The sequence below is a fragment of the Pan paniscus genome, chromosome 1 (genome assembly GCF_029289425.2).
Source record: "Pan paniscus chromosome 1, NHGRI_mPanPan1-v2.0_pri, whole genome shotgun sequence".
In the NCBI taxonomy this organism is placed as follows: Eukaryota; Metazoa; Chordata; class Mammalia; order Primates; family Hominidae; genus Pan; species Pan paniscus.
Window position 1 is genome coordinate 190505997 of NC_073249.2, and position 17209 is coordinate 190523205.

The following is a 17209-nucleotide window of genomic DNA, read 5'->3' on the forward strand; positions in this document are numbered from 1 at the left end:
GAGCCCCTTCCCAGTCAAGGGTCCACAGACCAAAAGGGGCACCTCCAAGATGTGAGAAGGCTCTGATCCTCTGCAGTGCTTCCGAGTACAGCCCCAGGCCCCTCACTCCTCCACCTCACAGTTCCACACCTGCCCCAGCAGCCAGCTGTCCAAAGATTTTGCCCATTACATTTGGCCCATGCCTTACCCATCCTGGATGCTCTGCTGGGAGGTGCCCCCGCTCCCAGCCCACCAGTGCCACTCTCAGCTCTGGACCTTGTCTCTATGTTCAGCCTCACTCCTGTCCCGCCACCCATTAAAGCCTCTGTTCAGGGCACAGATACCTCCTGGGCACCTACACGTGTCACTCTTACATTCAGCGAAACACTAGACAGCAAGCGCCCTACAGGCAGGGGCTTCGTTTTGCTCACCCTTACCTCCTCAGCACCTGGGTCTGGGCCTGTACACTCTGGCACTCCTGAACAGTTTGGTGTATTGATCTAAACTGTTTCCTGGCTGTGAGTTGGTCAATTTAACAAAAACAAAAGTGAACTTCTTGGATTGCTGTTCCTCACAGGTTTCACTATGAGCCCTGTGGCAGCAAAGGAAAAAGAAAGTACCAGAAGGATGGGTGGGACCAGTGCGGCCACACTGACCACTCGCGTGCTCCTGAAAGGTCAAACCAAATGAGAACTGTGAAGCTGGCATCCCCTTTGGCCACCCTGGTCTCCAGTGTCCCTGGGAAGAGCCAGGGACACTGGCTGGACCTGTCAAACTAGCGGAAGTGGAAAGGGGGTGAGGAATGGTCTTGGTGGCTGGATTGTTCAGGCTCTGAAGCCAAGTTGACCTGACTTTCTCTGTCCCTCTGTCCCTCCTTCCCTCCCTCCCTCTCATCCTTCTCTCTCACACCCCATGTCCAATCCACTGCTACTCCTGTTGGCTGGCCCTACCTTCAGAACACGGGCAGAATCTGACCATTTGTCACAGCTCCACTGCAACCACGCTAAGCCTCCATCTCTGGCCTCCTGGTCTCCCACTCTTCCCCTGCCACAGTCCAGGCACCACGTGGTAGCCAGAGTGAGCCTTTAAAAACCTGACTGTGTCCCTCTTTTGTTTACAACCCTCTGATGGCTTACCCTCCATGCAGGAGAAAATCCAAAGGTCTGTGTGGCTTGTAAGGCTCTACATCGTGAGTCTGCACACTTGGGTACCTCCCCACCTTCTCAGCCCTTCACCCCTCACTCTATTCCTGCTGCTTGGGCCCCCTGATCCTGAACAAGCCAAGCATGCTTCCACCACACGGCCTCTGTGTAAGGTTAGCCGAGAGAAAGGATGAGAAGGCTCAAAGTCAGGTAAGCAATTTTTATTCGTCCTGCCAGGCTGCTCCTTGACAGGCAGAGGAGGCAGCCCCACTTGCAGACTGCAGCAGGGCTTTACAGGGCGAGGAACTGGGTCGGGGTGTGTGAACCGAGTTGGGGGTGCAGGTGTCTTGACTGCATCGTGGAGATAGTTTTGCCAGCTTTGGTTAGCAGGTGTTCTGACTGCATCTTGGAACTGTTTGCCAGTTCAGCTGAAGTCTTGTGGACAAACAGTTACTCTCGAAGGGTCAGTTGTGGCGGGGGGTTTGCCTTTAGCCCTGGGGGAGCTATGCGGAGGTCACAAAGGACTGCATTGTAAGACCTATGCGAAAGGAGGAGAAAAGTCTGGTCGGGGTGACCCTAACATTCCAGCTTTTAATAGTTGATAGAAAAGGGGGTGTTGTTCTCATCAGGCTGCTTCTAGCTGAGAGGGAGCGGTGGTTAGGGGGAGAGGCTGGAAGGTAGGGGTTGGTTTGGGTTCTGGCTTTGAAATTGTTGGTATTCTTGGAGTAGCATCATGTCTTGTATGGTTCTGTGGATGAAGGCTCGGATGCGCTTCTGTAAAAACTGGGTGAAGAGACTGGGCGCCGTGGCTCACGCCTGTAATCCCAACACTTTGGGAGGCCGAGGCAGGTGGATCACGAGGTCAGGAGATCGAGACCATCCTGGCTAACGCGGTGAAGCCCCGTCTCTACTAAATATACAAAAAATTAGCCAGACATAGTGGCGGGCACCTGTAGTCCCAGCTACCCGGGAGGCTGAGGCAGGAGAATGGCGTGAACCCAGGAGGCGGAGCTTGCAGTGGGCAGAGATTGCGCCAGAGCGAGACTCTGCCTCAAAAAAATAAAATAAAATAAAATAAATAAATAATTTTTAAAAACACTGGGTAAAGAGACATAAGAGGCAGGACCCAAAGATTAGGAGAAGGAGAATGATTATGACAGGTCCAAGGAGTGGGAGTAGCCAGGAGGCCCAGGAGCTGAAGGGCCATAGGGGCCAGGAGGGCCAGGGGGAAGAACTGTTTTCCCTGATTTTTGAGCCCGGTCCTTTAATTTTTTAACTGCATCTTGAACCAGGCCTGACTGAAATAGAAGCAGCATTCTTCATCTAGGAAGACGCAGATACCTCCTTTGACCTACTGCGGCTAGGGAGTCTAGTTGGGCCTGGAGGGTTGATACAGTGGATGCTAGGTCATCAGTGTTATCAGAGAGGTCCTTGGATAGGGATTTGTAGTAATAGGTAGAGGTTGCAATTCCTGCGACTCTAGTTCTTGCAGCTGCCATAATGCCTAACCCTATTAGCAGGGGTATAAGCTGTACGGCTCAGCGTCTGCGGGATAATGTTTGAATTTGGAAGGGTAGGGGTCTATCCCCAGGGGCTATGTCTATTTTTGGACTAAGGAAGACTAGCATGCAGGTTCCTGTCCAGTTAGTGGGTAAGCAGAGCTAGGTGGAAGTGCCACAGAGAAAGAATGTGCCCTGGCTAGGAAGGCAAAATTGGAGGTCTTTGGCAAAGAGGGGCTTTAGGATCTTGTTTTCTGATCGCCAAGTGGAGAGAGAGGAAGACAGGGCCGCCCCGGTGAGTGGTTGGAAGGGATGGGTTGAGGTTAGTTGGCTAGCCCTACTGTTTTGCTTTCCCAGTGTAGGAGGAAATATTATGTGTCCACTGAAAGTTTTTCCCCAGTGGGGGCTCTGGCTACCTGAGTTGTGGACAGTTGGAGGCTGGGCGGGGGCTAGGGCATGGAGTCCATCCTGCAGTTATCATACAGGGTTTGTGTTGATTGATGCAGAAACCTGAGTTTATTGTGTTGAGATTAGTGGTTTGTATTTTTGGGGGACCAGAAATTTTGAGTATTTGAGTGGGATTGTATACTGTTAGCGGCTGGATACCAGCAGGTGGGCTGAGTTGTAGGGTGTAGTTACATGAGCCGGTGGGGAGAGTGCCTAAAGGGGTTCCTGAGGGAAGGTCGTGCTGTATACAAAGGGGTGCCTGTTGGTCTAATTTGGCATCAGATGTAAGTGTCCCTAAGATAAGTTTGCTCCTGGAGGTGTAGCGGGTGAGGTTGGTTTTATAACTTTTAAGTGCATTTACCCCTCCGAAGCTTCGATAGTGAGGATGGAGTGTCAGGCTGGTAAGGGTCCAATCTTTAAGTGGGACCAGGAAGGCATTTTTTGATGTGGTTTCTGAGGAATGGACACAAAACCAGCAGTTACGTGCGAGGTCAGGATTGGTTTGATTAAGTATTGTGTGTGCCTGTTGGATGGTTCGTTGTAGATGGAGTCGTAGTGAGGAGGAGAAGGGAAGGAGGAGTAAGCAGGCAAAGGATAAGAGTGAAGGTGAAGAAATTGGTCTCACCTGGGCTAAACTCACATAGGGCTCTTTAGAAGGTGAGATCAGTTACCCAGTTAAGGAGTGCTGTGAGGGTGGGTTGTTCTGGGTAAGAAAGAGAGTGAAGTGGCAAGACAGGGCAAAGGCAGGACATTTAGGAGGGGCAGTCACTTATTAGTGGCCTTTATTCTGCTATGAGGAGGATTATGAAGCTAGAGTTCCACCCTGGGGGTGTTACAGTATCTCTTCCTACGGCAAAGAGCAGAGTAAGTAAGGCAACTCCTATAAGGGCAGCGCAGAAAATGATTCCCATTAATGAGGGTTTCGATATTTAACAGTAAGGGGTGGTAACTTATCTGTTATGTTTCTTGGCGGAGGGGGTGGGTTGGCGTCTTCTGGGATGGGTGTAAGGCTGAGTCAGGTTGGTCCAAGGAGGGTGCTGGAGTATTTACAGGGAACAGCTGGTTACAGTATTTACAGGGAACAGTCGGTGGCAGGTCAGTTGCCGGAGCCCTTTTTAACCTGGAAAGATGGTACCAAGAGTTACGTCCTGACAGCTTGGCTGCAGTGGGGGTAGTGAGAAGAACTTGGAAAGGGCCTTCCCACTTTGGTTTAAAGTTTGTTGGAGTGACGGTTTTTAGGAAGTATACTCTCCTGGGAGGAGAGTTTGGTCGGCGGGACCTTGGTGGGGTTTTGGGAGGGCCTGGTCAGCTTGCTCGCGGAAGAGATGACGGATGAGGGAGAGTATTGGGAGGTGAGAGTTAGTGGGGGTATGTTTTGTAAGAGGAAAGGGTGTCCATACATTACTTCAAAGGGACTGAGGAAGGAGGGGGCTTTTGGACTGGCTCTGATGCGGGCCAGTGCTATGGGTAAAAGGGAGGTCCGTGGTTTTTTGACTTCAAGAGTGAGTTATTTTGGTTAACTGAGTCTTGAGAATTCCATTTGCCCTTTCGACTTTTCTGGATGACTGGGTTCGGTATGGGATATGGAGGCACCACTGGATCCCAAGGGACTGAGAGACTTGTTGGGTGATTTGGGAGATAAAGCTAGGGCCATTGTCTGATTGTATGGACCGAGAGAGACCAAGTCTAGGGATGATTTCTGTTATAAGAATTTGAGAGACTTCTGCAGCTTTTTTCGACGGGGTAGGAAATGCTTCTACCCAATCTGAGAAGGTGTCCATGAGGCTAAGAAGATATTTGGTTTTTTTTTGACGGGAGGCATGTGGGTGAAGTCCACTTGCCAGTCTTCCCCTGGAAGTGTTCCTCTGAGCTGATGTGTAGGGATGGAGGGAGAGCGGAAGGCCCCTTGGGAGGAAGTAACAGAGCATATAGGACAGTTTGAGGTTATGTCTCTTAGTGAGGTGAATATATGGGGGGAGGAGGAATAAGGGCGAAGGAGCAGGTACAGGGGGTGCGCACCAATATGGAAGGATTGGTGAAGAGGTGTCAGAATTAGGCCGGGTGTGGTGGCTCACGCGTGTAATCCCAGCACTTTGGGAGGCTGAGGCGGGCGGATCACGAGGTCAGGAGATCGAGACCATCCTGGTTAACACGGTGAAACCCGGTCTCTACTAAAAATACAAAAAATTAGCCGAGTGTGGTGGCAGGTGCTTGTAGTCTCAGCTACTTGGCAGGCTGAGGCGGGAGAATGGCGTGAACCTGGGAGGCGGAGATTGTAGTGAGCCAAGATTGCACCACTGCACTCCAGCCTGGGCGACAGAGCGAGACTCCGTCTAAAAAAATAAATAAATAAGTCAGAATTTCCTTGGTCTCCTCTTGGGGGAGGACGAACTCTTGATTTTTGATTAATCCTCTTGAAGGGAGGCTCCTTGCTGTAGTAGTGAAGCCTTTTCGGTGGGAGAGTACTGGGGTTGGATTGCTGGGGTAACGAGGAGGAGGGGGGCAGGGACAGAAGAAAGGGAGTCTTCTTTTCCTGCCTTGTCGGCCTTTCTGTTATTTCTTGAGATTTCATCTGATCCTGTTTGATGTCCTCAAAAGTGCATAACTCCTGCTTTAGTTGGGAGGTGTGCGGCCTGAAGAAGTTGGTAAATAAGGGGGCCGTTAGTGATGGGGGTTCCTTGGGCAGTAAGGAATCCTCTGTCTTGCCAGATGGCGGCATGAGAATGGAGGATGTGATAGGCATATTTGGAGTCTGTGTAAATGTTGACTCATTTGCCTTTGGAGAGGGTAAGGGGTCTGGTGAGAGCTATGAGATCTGCTTTTTGGGAGGAGGTTCCTAGGGGTAGGGGCTTAGCCTCAATTACTTGGTTTAAGGTAACTACTGCATACCTAGCAATTTTGGGAGAGCCGGTGGCTCCGGAAGAGGAGCCATCTGGGAATAGTTGGTCATCTGGATTAGTGAGAGGCTCAGAGGAGATGTTAGGGAAGTGTGGTTGCAGGTGGTCTAGAATTTCAGTACAGGAGTGGGAAGGAGGCGAGGAAGATACTGGAATTAGAGATGCGGGGTTAAAGGGGGGAACTTTTGGCAGGACAGAACTCGGGGTTGTCGAGAAATAGGGCATGAAAAAGCTGGATGTGGGACGGGGGAGAATGCTTAATGCTTGGGAGGAAAGGAGGTCTTATAGATTATGTGGACTGTGGATGGTGGTATCTTGACCGAATGTTAGCTTTTTACTTTCTATGGCCAGGGTGGCAGCTGCCGCTAGAGCTCTGAGGCAGGTTGGCCATCCTCAAATGGTATTGTCTAGCTGTTTGGAAAGGTAGGCTATGGGGGCAAAAGATGGAGGACTTCGTTCTGGTTGGCCAAGTATGCCAAGGGCTATTCCTTGGCTTTCAGTTGTGTAGAGGGTGAAGGGCTGGGAAATATCAGGCAAACATAGGGCTGGAGCGATTATAAGGGCAGTTTTAAGTTTGTGGAAGCTAGGGGCTATGTTGTTGGAGGGATTTAGGTGCTCCTTTAGGGGGCCTTTGGCTGCTTCATAGAGGGGGTGAGCTAAGAGGGCAAAGTTGAGGATCCATATTCTGAAAAAGCCTGCTAGCCCTCGGAAGGAAAGAATTTCACTTTTTGAGGAACATGGAGATAGGTTGCCCATTAAGGCTGCTCATGCTGGGTTCATGGCTTGGGACCCGGTAGAGAGTTGAACTTCTAGGTAGGTCACACTAGGGGTGGAAAGCTGTGCTTTGGACGGGGAGACTCTATAGCCTTTAACAGCAAGAAAATTGAGAAAGGTGGCGGTGTGGGCATGGGAGTCTTTTAGGGAGCAGCTGCAGAGAAGGAGGTCATCTACATACTGGAGAAGGTGGCTGGGGGATAGGTTTAAGGAGGCAAGGTCTTGGGGTAGGGCTTGCCCAAAGAAATGGGGGCTATCCTTGAAGCCTTGCTTGAAGATCATTAGCATGTGCCTGAGATGTGAGCCACACTTTTTCCTTCTCTTCTGGGAAGATAGTGGAAAAGAGGACAATATAGAGATCATGCCAAGTGAGTTCTTAAGATTGGGTAAGGTATTTGAAGTCTTTAATATAAGTGTCGGGATCAGAGGAAAATGACCCGAGACGTTTTTCAATTTGGGAAAGGTCAGAGAGGGAGAAGGGAACGTGGACACGAATGATTCCTTCAACTCTGGCAACCTCTCGGAGGGGAAGTATGGAGACTGGTTGTTGGACGTGCTCAGTTCGAGAGCGGGTATGAGGTGGAGAGATGGGGAGGAATCAGATTCAGAAGCTGGGTGGTTAGAGAGGGGAGGGGAAAGAGATAAGGCAGGAGCGGGAGTGTATGGTGGAGGATCGTGATGATCTGATGGAGGATTATGATGTTGCCAGGAAGGTGGAAAGCCGGCGGGGTCAAAGGAGGAGTTGTCGCTTGCTGTGAAGGGGGGGTCTGCTGAGAGTAAATTGGGCTTAGAGCGGGTGAGGAGGATTTGGAAAGCGGAGAAAGATTGGCAAAGTGAAGAGCGGTTACAGAGGGTGACGAAAGCCTGAACATAAGGAATTTCAGACCATTTTCCATCGCAATGGCAAAAACTGTCTAAGTCCCTGAGTATATTGAAATAGAAAGTACCATTTTCAAGCCACTGGGAGCCAATGTCTAATTTATATTGTGGCCAAGCCGTATTACAATAGAAAATAAGCCTCTTGGGACGAACTTTTGCACAAAAACTGAGAGTCTCAAGGTTGCACAAGTGACCCCAGGGGGGTTGCTTTAGACAGAGTAGATTGATAGGCTCCCATGGTGAATGGAGGAGATGGTTGAGGAAGGAGAGAGACTGCCGGTGGCAAGGACCGCGGGAGAGGACGTCCCCAGTCCTGTGGGCCTTGTTTAGTATACAGAAGGCAACCACCGAGTCAGGCGTCCCTGAAACAGAGGAGTCGGAGGCCTAGAGGCCGGAGGGAGCCCTTGGCCCAGCACTGGGTCTTTTGGGAAGACAGAGACGGTCAAGGGTCCCGGGTAGATGGCAAGGGTCTCTCTTACTCACCCCTTTGCAGACTATAGTGATGGATGAAGTCACCAACAATGGGAGGGTCCCAGAAGTCCTCTGGGTCTTTGGCAGGTTTGGGAAGGGGAGTTCAGCCAAGGGAAGTGGGGGTGGTGGTTAGGAAAGAGGGAGAAAGGGAGGCCGAACTCTACCACCTTCCTGGTTTTTGGCACCAAAATAAAAGGTTAGCCAAGAGAAACGACGAGTAGACCCAAAGACAGGCAAGCAATTTTTATTTGTCCTGCCAGGCTGTTCCTTGACAGGCAGAGGAGGCAGCCTCGCTTACAGACTGCAGCAGGGCTTTACAGGGCGAGGAACTGGGTCGGGGTGTGTGAACCGAGTTGGGGGTGCAGGTGTCTTGACTGCATCCTGATGATGTTTTTGCCAGCTTTGGTTAGCAGGTGTTCTGACCGCATCCTGGAACTGTTTGCCAGTTCAGCTGAAGTCTTCTGGACAAACAGTTACTGGAAGGGTCAGTGCAGGGCGGCAGTGGGGGTTGCCTTTAGCCCTGGGGGAGCTGTGCGGAGGTCACAAAGGACTGTATTGTAAGACCTATGCGAAAGGAGGGGAACTGGTCGGGGTGACCCTAACACTCTGCACTGGTTATTCTTTCTCGAAGCCTCTTCTCCCAGGTATTTCCGTGACTCCCTGCCTCATTCAGGTGTCTGCTCAGAATACCACCTCCTCAGAGAGGCCTTCCCTCACCTGTCCACCTGGACTTCTCTAACCCCTTACTCATTTTTTTTTCATTGTGTTCATCACAACCTGACATATATCCAATTATTGATCATGCCCGTCTCCCCTGTTCAAACGCTGAGCTCCATGAATAAGGGCGGGAATCTTTCCTGTTGTGGCCACTGTGGGGGAAGGGATGAGGGGACTGGTCATCACAATGACTGGCAGTTACAAGGGTGGCGCCAGGGACTCCAGACAGCCCTGGAAGGAAGGCAGATTCTACATCCTGCACAACATAAGTGAAAGGCTTGTTTTTCATTACCAGAGCCAAGGCTCTAACTCCATTTTGCATATAAACACAAAGAGTGTATGCATTCTACTATACATTGAATTTTCCAGGAATGCAACTACTGTGTAAAGAGAGGAAACGTGCACTTCATTGTGTTCAGAACTTTACCAAATTCATTGTTTCAGACGCTGACACCACCACACTCGAGCGTCAGTCTGTACACAGAGCTGTGACCTCCCCAGCAACTGGGCACTTCACAAACACATTATCATTACCTTTTATTTCTTATATATTAATAAGGACAAAAAAACCATTGGATGATTTTTAATTAGATGTAAAGGCTGGCATATTAGCCATAAATTTCATTTCAGGAGCATAAAGGGAGCAACAGCAAGCATTATGAAAAGGCAGCTTTGGGTCTGAGGGGTGGAGAATCATGGCCTAGAGTTGCCCCATGGAAAGCGGTGGGGAGCATGGGCTCTGCAGTCCAGTCCAGGCCACTACTTGCAGCCATTTGACTCCACAGGCACTGCTTAACCTCGCTGAGCCTCACTTCCTTCTTGGCAAATGTGAGCCACGCTACAAACTGCACAGGGTTACTGGGAAGACTGAAGGGCAGGAGTGTGCACAGCATTTGGCAGAGTGCCAGGTGCCAGAAAGGGTACTCAATGTCCCTATTACTGTTTTCTTGTTGTTGCTGTTGTTCTGTTTGTTTTGAGACAGGGTCTTCCTCTGTCATCCAGGCTGGAGTACAGTGGCACGATCACGGCTCACCATAGCCTTGATCTCCTGGGCTCAAGCGATCCTCCCACCTTAGCCTCCTGAGTAGCAGGAACTATAGGTGTGTGCCACCGTGTCCAGCTAATTTTTGTAGTTTTCTGTAGAAATGGGGTTTCGCCATGTTGCCCAGGCTGGTCTCAAACTCCTGGACTTCAGTGATCTGCACACCTTGGCCTCCCAAAGTGCTGGGATTACAGACATGAGCCACGACACTGGGCCTATTATTGTCCATTTAGCAAATTTTTGCCAGTACCCTCTTTCCAGCAGCTGTCCCAGGTGCTGGGGTCGTGGGGACACTCAAAGGACTCAGGAGGCCCCCGGTGAGTCTCCCTATTCCCTCCATCCAAGACCTATCCCCGTGGTAGGGTGAGGCCCATGTCAACGGCAGAATAGCCAGGGCAAGCCTTCAGTTTGGCCACTGGGGCCGGGAGCAGAGCTGTGCTTGGGTTTGCACTGGGTCCTGAATATGCCAGCACTCACAAGTCCCCTCCCATAGGCTCTGGATCTCTCGGCCCCCCAACCTTCCATCAAGGCCTGTCCTTCCTGTATTTCATCTTAGCAGTACTCTCCGTGCTTTCCAAGGTGACAAATCTCTAGTCTCACAGGCAGATAGGAGGGCAGAGAAGCAGTCAACAAGCAGGCAGGTGAGCAGACAGCAGATAAGTCCTGGGCAGATAGGCAGCGAGGAGGTAGGGAGGAGATGGGCAGGTGGATAGTTGGGATGAGGGCCAGAACAGCAGGTGACACACGTGCAGAGATCTGAAGCAGGTGGCTGGGCTGACCCACGGACAGGCTGGTGGGCTGGGGAGCAGCAGGCAGTCAAGCAGCTAGGCAGGGGGTGGGGAGGGCATGTGGACCATGGGGACAGCCACATTGGCCAAAGGTTTCAGGGACCTTCCCCAGGGCCTCCAGGAGCAGTGCTTCTCAAAACCCTCCAGGGCAAGGCTGCCACTTCTCCCAACTGGCCTGGCTTGGCCACGGCAAGCCCCTGGAGAAGACAGCACTCTGGTTAATGTGTGTCCCTCTCTCTGAAGCGACCAGCAACCATCATCTCAACCCTCATCCTGCTCCACTAGGGCTGAGTCATACCTGACCCACTCCAAACACATATGTCACATACCAACCAGAAACAAACATACTTTTGCCTGCAGGCAGAGATACAGAGAGCTGCGTAGCACAGAGGTGCATGGAAACAGCTTGACAGAAACAGATCCAAAATTTTAGACTGCACATAGAGGAGCACACATGTGGACTCTCACAGACACAGGTCTGTGCCACATGAACTGAGGCACTGAGGCACACAACACACGTAGTCATACAAGCACACTGTAGCACACACCGATATTCCCGTGGATGGCAGGCATTAAACATGCTCATGCACTCCCAGCAATGCTGCACATAACTAAGCTACCTGTGCAAACAGTCAGTGACATACACCCCTTGAAGAAACAGGAATACAACCCACAGAAACTCAATATTGCTGACGGTCTTCAAATCTCGGCCAAGGCAGTGGGCAAATTCTGGCCTCATCTTCACCTCTCAGCCCAATCACACATGGCTGATCATGTCCCTGTTCTGGCCTGGTTCTCCTTGCTGACTTCACCTCCAGGAGACCCCTCAATGGGCTCGAGCTTCAGACCCTTCTCTCTCTGCCCCCTTACGCCAGATGTTCGGTCTCATCCACTTCTGGGGTGGTAAATCCATCTTATGTGGTAAGGACTCTCAAATATCATTTTCAGCCAGATTCCTGGGGGTTCTACTTGCATTGCCAACACCTGCACCTGGATATCTAATGGACATTTCAAGTCTAACCTATCTACAGTGAAACTGACTACCCCCAAACCTGCTTCCCCACATGGGCTTTCCTCAGGTGCCCCAGCCCAGTATGAAAGTGTTCTAAACTCCTCTCTCCCTCACATTCAAGTCCAGTGCAGGAACTCCCTTCAGAACACCACCTGAGTCTGAGCCCTCTCGCCTCTCCACCGGCCCTGCCCTCACTGGCTTGGACAGCTGCCAGCCTACTCACCACCCTCCCTGCTCCCCTTCTTGCCCACAGTGGCCCACCCTACACTGAGCCACCACAGGGATCTTTCCAAAAAGCAGGGACCATGACACTCCCCTGCTCAACGCTCCAGGAGCTCCCCACCACACTTACATTAAAAACCAAGCTCCTGGCCGGGCACGGTGGCTCACACCTGTAATTCCAGCACTTTGGAGGCCAAGGTGGGCAGATCACCTGAGGTCAGAAGTTCGAGACCAGCCTGACCAACATGGAGAAACCCCATCTCTACCAAAAATACAAAATTAGCAGGGTGTGGTTGTGCATGCCTGTAATCCCAGCTACTCGGGAGGCTGAGGCAGGAGAATCACTTGAATCCGGGAGACAGAGGTTGCAGTGAGCAGAGATCGTGCCTTTGTACTCCAGCCTGGGCAACAGGAGCGAAACTCTGTCTCAAAAAAAAAAAAAAAAAAAAAAAAAGGAAAGAAAAAGCTCATCAACAAGGCCAGCAAGTCCCTGCACGGGCAGCCCCTGCCACTCTCCCCTGCACCCACACACCATCTGCGTGGCTTTCTTCCCTTGGAGGGAGGTATCCCAAGCATGTTCTTACTCCTGCCCAGACACTCTCCCCAGATCCTGGCACAGCTGCCTCCTCCTTAGGATTCAGGTCTCACTGTGGATGTCCCTGTGAGAGCCACTCCCAGGTGTTGTCCATCGCATTACCCTAACCTGTCATGCCCCCCAGCACTTAGAAGCATCTGAGATTATCTTCTATTGTTTCTCCAATTTAGTGTCAGCTCCATGAGGGCAAGGATTTGTGTCTGTTCTGTTTATGGTTAAATCCTCATTAAAACTATTCCTCAGGGCTGGGCGCGGTGGCTCACGCCTGTAATCCCTGCACTTTGGGAGGTCAAGGCAGGTGGATCACGAGGTCAGGAGATCGAGACCATCCTGGCTAACATGGTGAAACCCCGTCTCTACTAAAAATACAAAAAATTAGCCAGGCGTGGGGGCGGGTGCCTGTAGTCCCAGCTACTTGGGAAGCTGAGGCAGGAGACTGGCATGAACCTGGGAGGCAGAGCTTGCAGTGAGCCGAGATCGCGCCACTGCACTCCAGCCTGGGTGACAGAGCGAGACTCTGTCTCAAAAACAAAAACAAACAACAACAAAAAACTGTCCCTCAGTATTCTCAGGGGATTGGCTCCATGACCTCCCTCCCATAGACACCAAAATCCAAGGATCCTCAAGTCCTTGATGTAAAATAAATTGGTTCAGTATTTGCATTTAACCTATACACATCCTCCTGTATACTTTAAATCATCTCTTGATTACTTATAATATCTAATATAATGTAACTGCTATGAAAATACACTATTGGCCGGCACGATGGCTCACACTTGTAATCCCAGCACTTTGGGAGGCTGAGGTGGGTGGATCAGTTGAGCCCAGGAGTTCAAGACCAGCCTGGGCAACATGGCAAAACCCCATCTCTACAAAAACTAGCCAGGCATGGTGGTGCACGCCTGTGGTCCCTCCCAGCTACTTGGGAGAATGAGATGGGAGGCTCACTTGAGCCCAGGAGGTAAAGGTTGTGAATGAGCTGAGATAGCACCTCTGTACTCCAGCCTAGGTGACAGAGTGAGACCCTGTCTCAAAGAAAAAAAATTAAATATATCTATTGTTTAGGAAATAATGATAAGAAAAAAAGTCTGTACATGTTCAGCACAGATGCAATTTTGGTTTTGAATATTTTTGATGCAAAGTTGGTTAAACCCACAGATGCTGTGGACTAGACTAGGAAGTGCTAGGCATACACAGTATTTGTTGACTAGTGGCTGCACAGATTTATATACAGACATACCCGCCCCCACAACAATACTCAAATATATCACATTAATAGACAAATATACAGATGTGGGCAAAAATACCTGCCCGCACATTCACAGAACACACTAAACAGTCACAAAGACACCCAGGAGTCCCTTTTCCATCCCCATAGGAGTCAGTCCTAGTCCTCCCCCATCTAGATCTGCCCTCTACTTGAACCCAGTCTCGGGACTAGGGGAGTAGGGGTCTGCAGCCCGGACAGGGAGAGGGTCGCTGGCCCACAGGCCTCAGGCAGCGCCTTCAGCTATGTCTGCAATTTCCTCTCCCCCTTTCCTCCTCCTCCTCTCTAAGGCTCCCGCCAAGGCGGCCTCCCCCTCATTCTAGCTCCAGCAAGGGAGGGGAGGCCCATGATGGGGGACCCCGTGGAGACAGGGCAGAAAGAAGCCCCCCGCCACACACACTGATCACACACCACATTGCATGCACAAGCCCAGGTGGGAAATGCGTGTGTGAGCACAGGCAGGTTTAGCCTTGGGGTGGGGGGCGGGATGGGGTGGGATCTGCCACAAGCCTCCACAAGCTGCTTGGTGCACAAGAGCGCAGGAGCTCGCAGGCACAGAGGCCCCACGCTGGGGTCTGCGAGACTGCTGGCCGGGGCCTGGCTCAAAGCTGGAGTCCAACAATCATTAACCCTGCGTGACTAGACCAGAGCTCGGCCAGGGGACACATTCAAGCCTGAGCCCTGGGAGGAGGGGTGGACAGTCCCCTCCCTTCCAGTCCGGCATGGGTCTGGGGAAGAGAAGCAGCTTTCCCTGGAAGGGGCCTCCTAGGAGGGGGAGCGGTGGTTTCTAGCTCAGGCTTTAGGGTCAGAGAGCAGCAGGTTCAAATCCTGACGGTTTTGGTAAAGTCAATTCAATCTCTCCAAGACTCCGTTTATTTGATCTGCGAAGTGGGGATAATGGTATCACGTCGCAGGGTTGTCAGGCGGAGTAAGTGAAAGAACCTGTCCAAGGTTTAGCCCTTGGCCCGCACGCAGGCAGAGCTCCAGCCTCGCTGTTGTTGTTGTTAGTGGCCTGGGGGCGGGTCCCTGCCGCGGCCTCCCCGGCGGTTTCCTGTGGGGGACGGACGGCCCGCGGGCCGGGCTCTCCCTCCTCCCGGCTGCCCGCTCCTCTCCCCTTCCTCTCCCAGCCCTTTTCCTCCCCGCCTCCCCGCCCGCCCCGCCCCGTCCCTCCTCTTTCCTCGGAGGAAACTTTCCGCCGGCTGGTCCCTCGGTCCGTGTCCCGCCCGTGCTGCCGCGGCCTGGGAGCCCAGCGGGGCCGGAGGGACGGCCGGACCCAGTGTATGCGGCCGCGGGACGCGCTGGGGCCGGGCAGCCGGGAAGCGGGGCGCTGACGGTGAGTGGGCCTGGCCCCGGGCCGGTGGGTCCCCGTGGGGCGGCCGGGCGAGGAGAGAGGCAGCTTCCCTTCCCGGAGACCGCCTGGGGCGTGGAGGCTCAGCGTCCCTATCCTCCATCCCGCCCCGGGACGGCGGAACCGGGCCTCAGCTGGGGACCTCACCAGGGGGCGGGGCGGGGCCTCCCGCGGTCCCCGGCGCTGCTCCCAGGACTGGAGGGGCGTCCGCGCCCGGGAGAGGGGTTCCCCCCGACAGGGCCCCGGGCCGCCACGAAGTTAGGGAAGCGCTCTCTCCAGGGTAGAACCTGGGCCCGCGGCTCCCGGGAGAGGAGCTGCCCGCGGAAGGGGTCGGGGTGGGCTCCAGGCTGGGAGAAGGATCTGACTTTGCTGACCTCGCAGGCTGGTGGGGGAGCTGCCCCCCAGAGCAGCATGGATGCCCCGCGAAGGGACATGGAGTTGCTCAGCAACAGCCTGGCTGCCTACGCGCACATCCGCGGTGAGGGCGGGCGCCGGAAGACTGGGGGCCTGAACCCTTCCCTGACCACCATCCCCTTCCCTCCCCAGCGCCTTGTCCGTCCCCTCCGCCCCGCTCCCCGCCCTCTTGCCCGCTGGCGGTTCCCTAATGCCCTTGAGTAGGGGTTACAGGCCTCGCCCCCACACCTAGAACCTGGGGTCTTTCGGAAGTGGGACAACCCCCACCCGTCCGGGCCCCTCCGTGACCCCCGCCCTGTGCCCCGCAGCCAACCCCGAGAGCTTCGGCCTCTACTTCGTGCTGGGCGTCTGCTTCGGCCTGCTGCTCACCCTCTGCCTGCTCGTCATCAGCATCTCGTGGGCGCCCCGCCCGCGGCCCCGGGGCCCGGCTCAGCGCCGGGACCCCCGCAGCAGCACCCTGGAGCCCGAGGACGACGACGAGGACGAGGAGGACACGGTGACTCGGCTGGGCCCCGACGACACGCTGCCGGGCCCCGAGCTGTCCGCAGAGCCGGACGGGCCCCTCAGCGTCAACGTCTTCACGTCGGCGGAGGAGCTAGAGCGGGCGCAGCGGCTGGAGGAGCGCGAACGGATCCTGCGGGAGATCTGGCGCACCGGACAGCCGGACCTGCTGGGCACAGGCACGCTGGGGCCCAGCCCCACGGCCACGGGCGCGGGCACCCTGAGCCGCATGCACTATTACTGATGGGCCCCGGCTCCCGCTGCAAGGCGCTCGGGGTACCGGACCTGCACATGAGCTCAGAGCTGCCCCAGACCTTCGGACTGCCTCGGCCCCCACAGCTCCCAGGTGCTACTGGGCGTGGACCGCCACCCCCTGAGAGGCTCCCTTCCCCAGTCCTGCCAGAAGACCCCGGGGGCGGGGAGGGGGCAGGATGCAGGGTCCCCACTCCCTCTCTGGGGTCGATGAAGAGGTGAAGTGACCAAATGAAAGAAAGCTGCATTCTCAGTGACTCAGTCTCTCCCTCTGTTACTCCTGCCCCCAGCGACCCCCAGGCTCCTGCCACGCAGGGGCCCCAGGACTGAGGGCCAGCTTGACTCCCTTACCCTAGCTGCACCACCCCCACCCACCAACCCGACGATACAGCACACCTGCCCGCATTCACTTCACAGCCAGCAGAAAAGCAGAAGCCCACAGGCCTGCACCCAGCCTCACACACAGAGCAAGTGCGCGCGCATTCCTTATTCAAAACGCATTCCTTACCGGCAAACGCCTGGACACACGTCGCCCTGTCCCCACAGTGCCCTGGGTTCATACATTGCAATGACACACACACCAGGCCTCAGGACCCTGACCTCGAGGCTAAGGTGCTGCTAGCCCCTGTGTAAGCATGCGTGCTTGGGCTGGACAGTGGACTTCACGTCTGCGCCGAGGTGCGTTCAAGCGAGAGGGCAGGAGTCCCTCTGAGCGGACAGGGAGGCCAGCTGGGAGGGGTCCGAGCTGGCGAGAAGGCCCGCCCGGCTCCTCCCCGGCGCACAGCTGGATTCCGGAATCTAGGCCGGGCGTCAGAGCCCGACCCCGCCTGGGCCCCTCCTGCCCGCCATTTCTCCAGTGCGCGGCTGGAGTCCGAAGGAGACACCCTCCCCCGCCCCTCACCATCCGGTGGATAAAAATAGCCGCGCGCAGGCCTTGGGAACGGTAATGGGAGCCACACGTTG

At 54.0% G+C, this 17209-nt stretch overlaps 1 protein-coding gene across 1 annotated transcript; it reads left to right on the top strand.

The window, feature by feature from the left end:
• Positions 1-14798: 14798 nt before the first annotated feature.
• On the top strand, positions 14799-16503 carry EVA1B (eva-1 homolog B). The gene is made up of 3 exons (XM_034961330.4): positions 14799-15064; positions 15461-15557; positions 15802-16503. Exons 2-3 carry the CDS (start codon positions 15491-15493, stop codon positions 16236-16238), a joined length of 504 nt encoding a protein of 167 aa, XP_034817221.1. The 5' UTR covers positions 14799-15064; positions 15461-15490; the 3' UTR covers positions 16239-16503.
• The last annotated feature ends 706 nt before the right edge of the window (positions 16504-17209 follow it).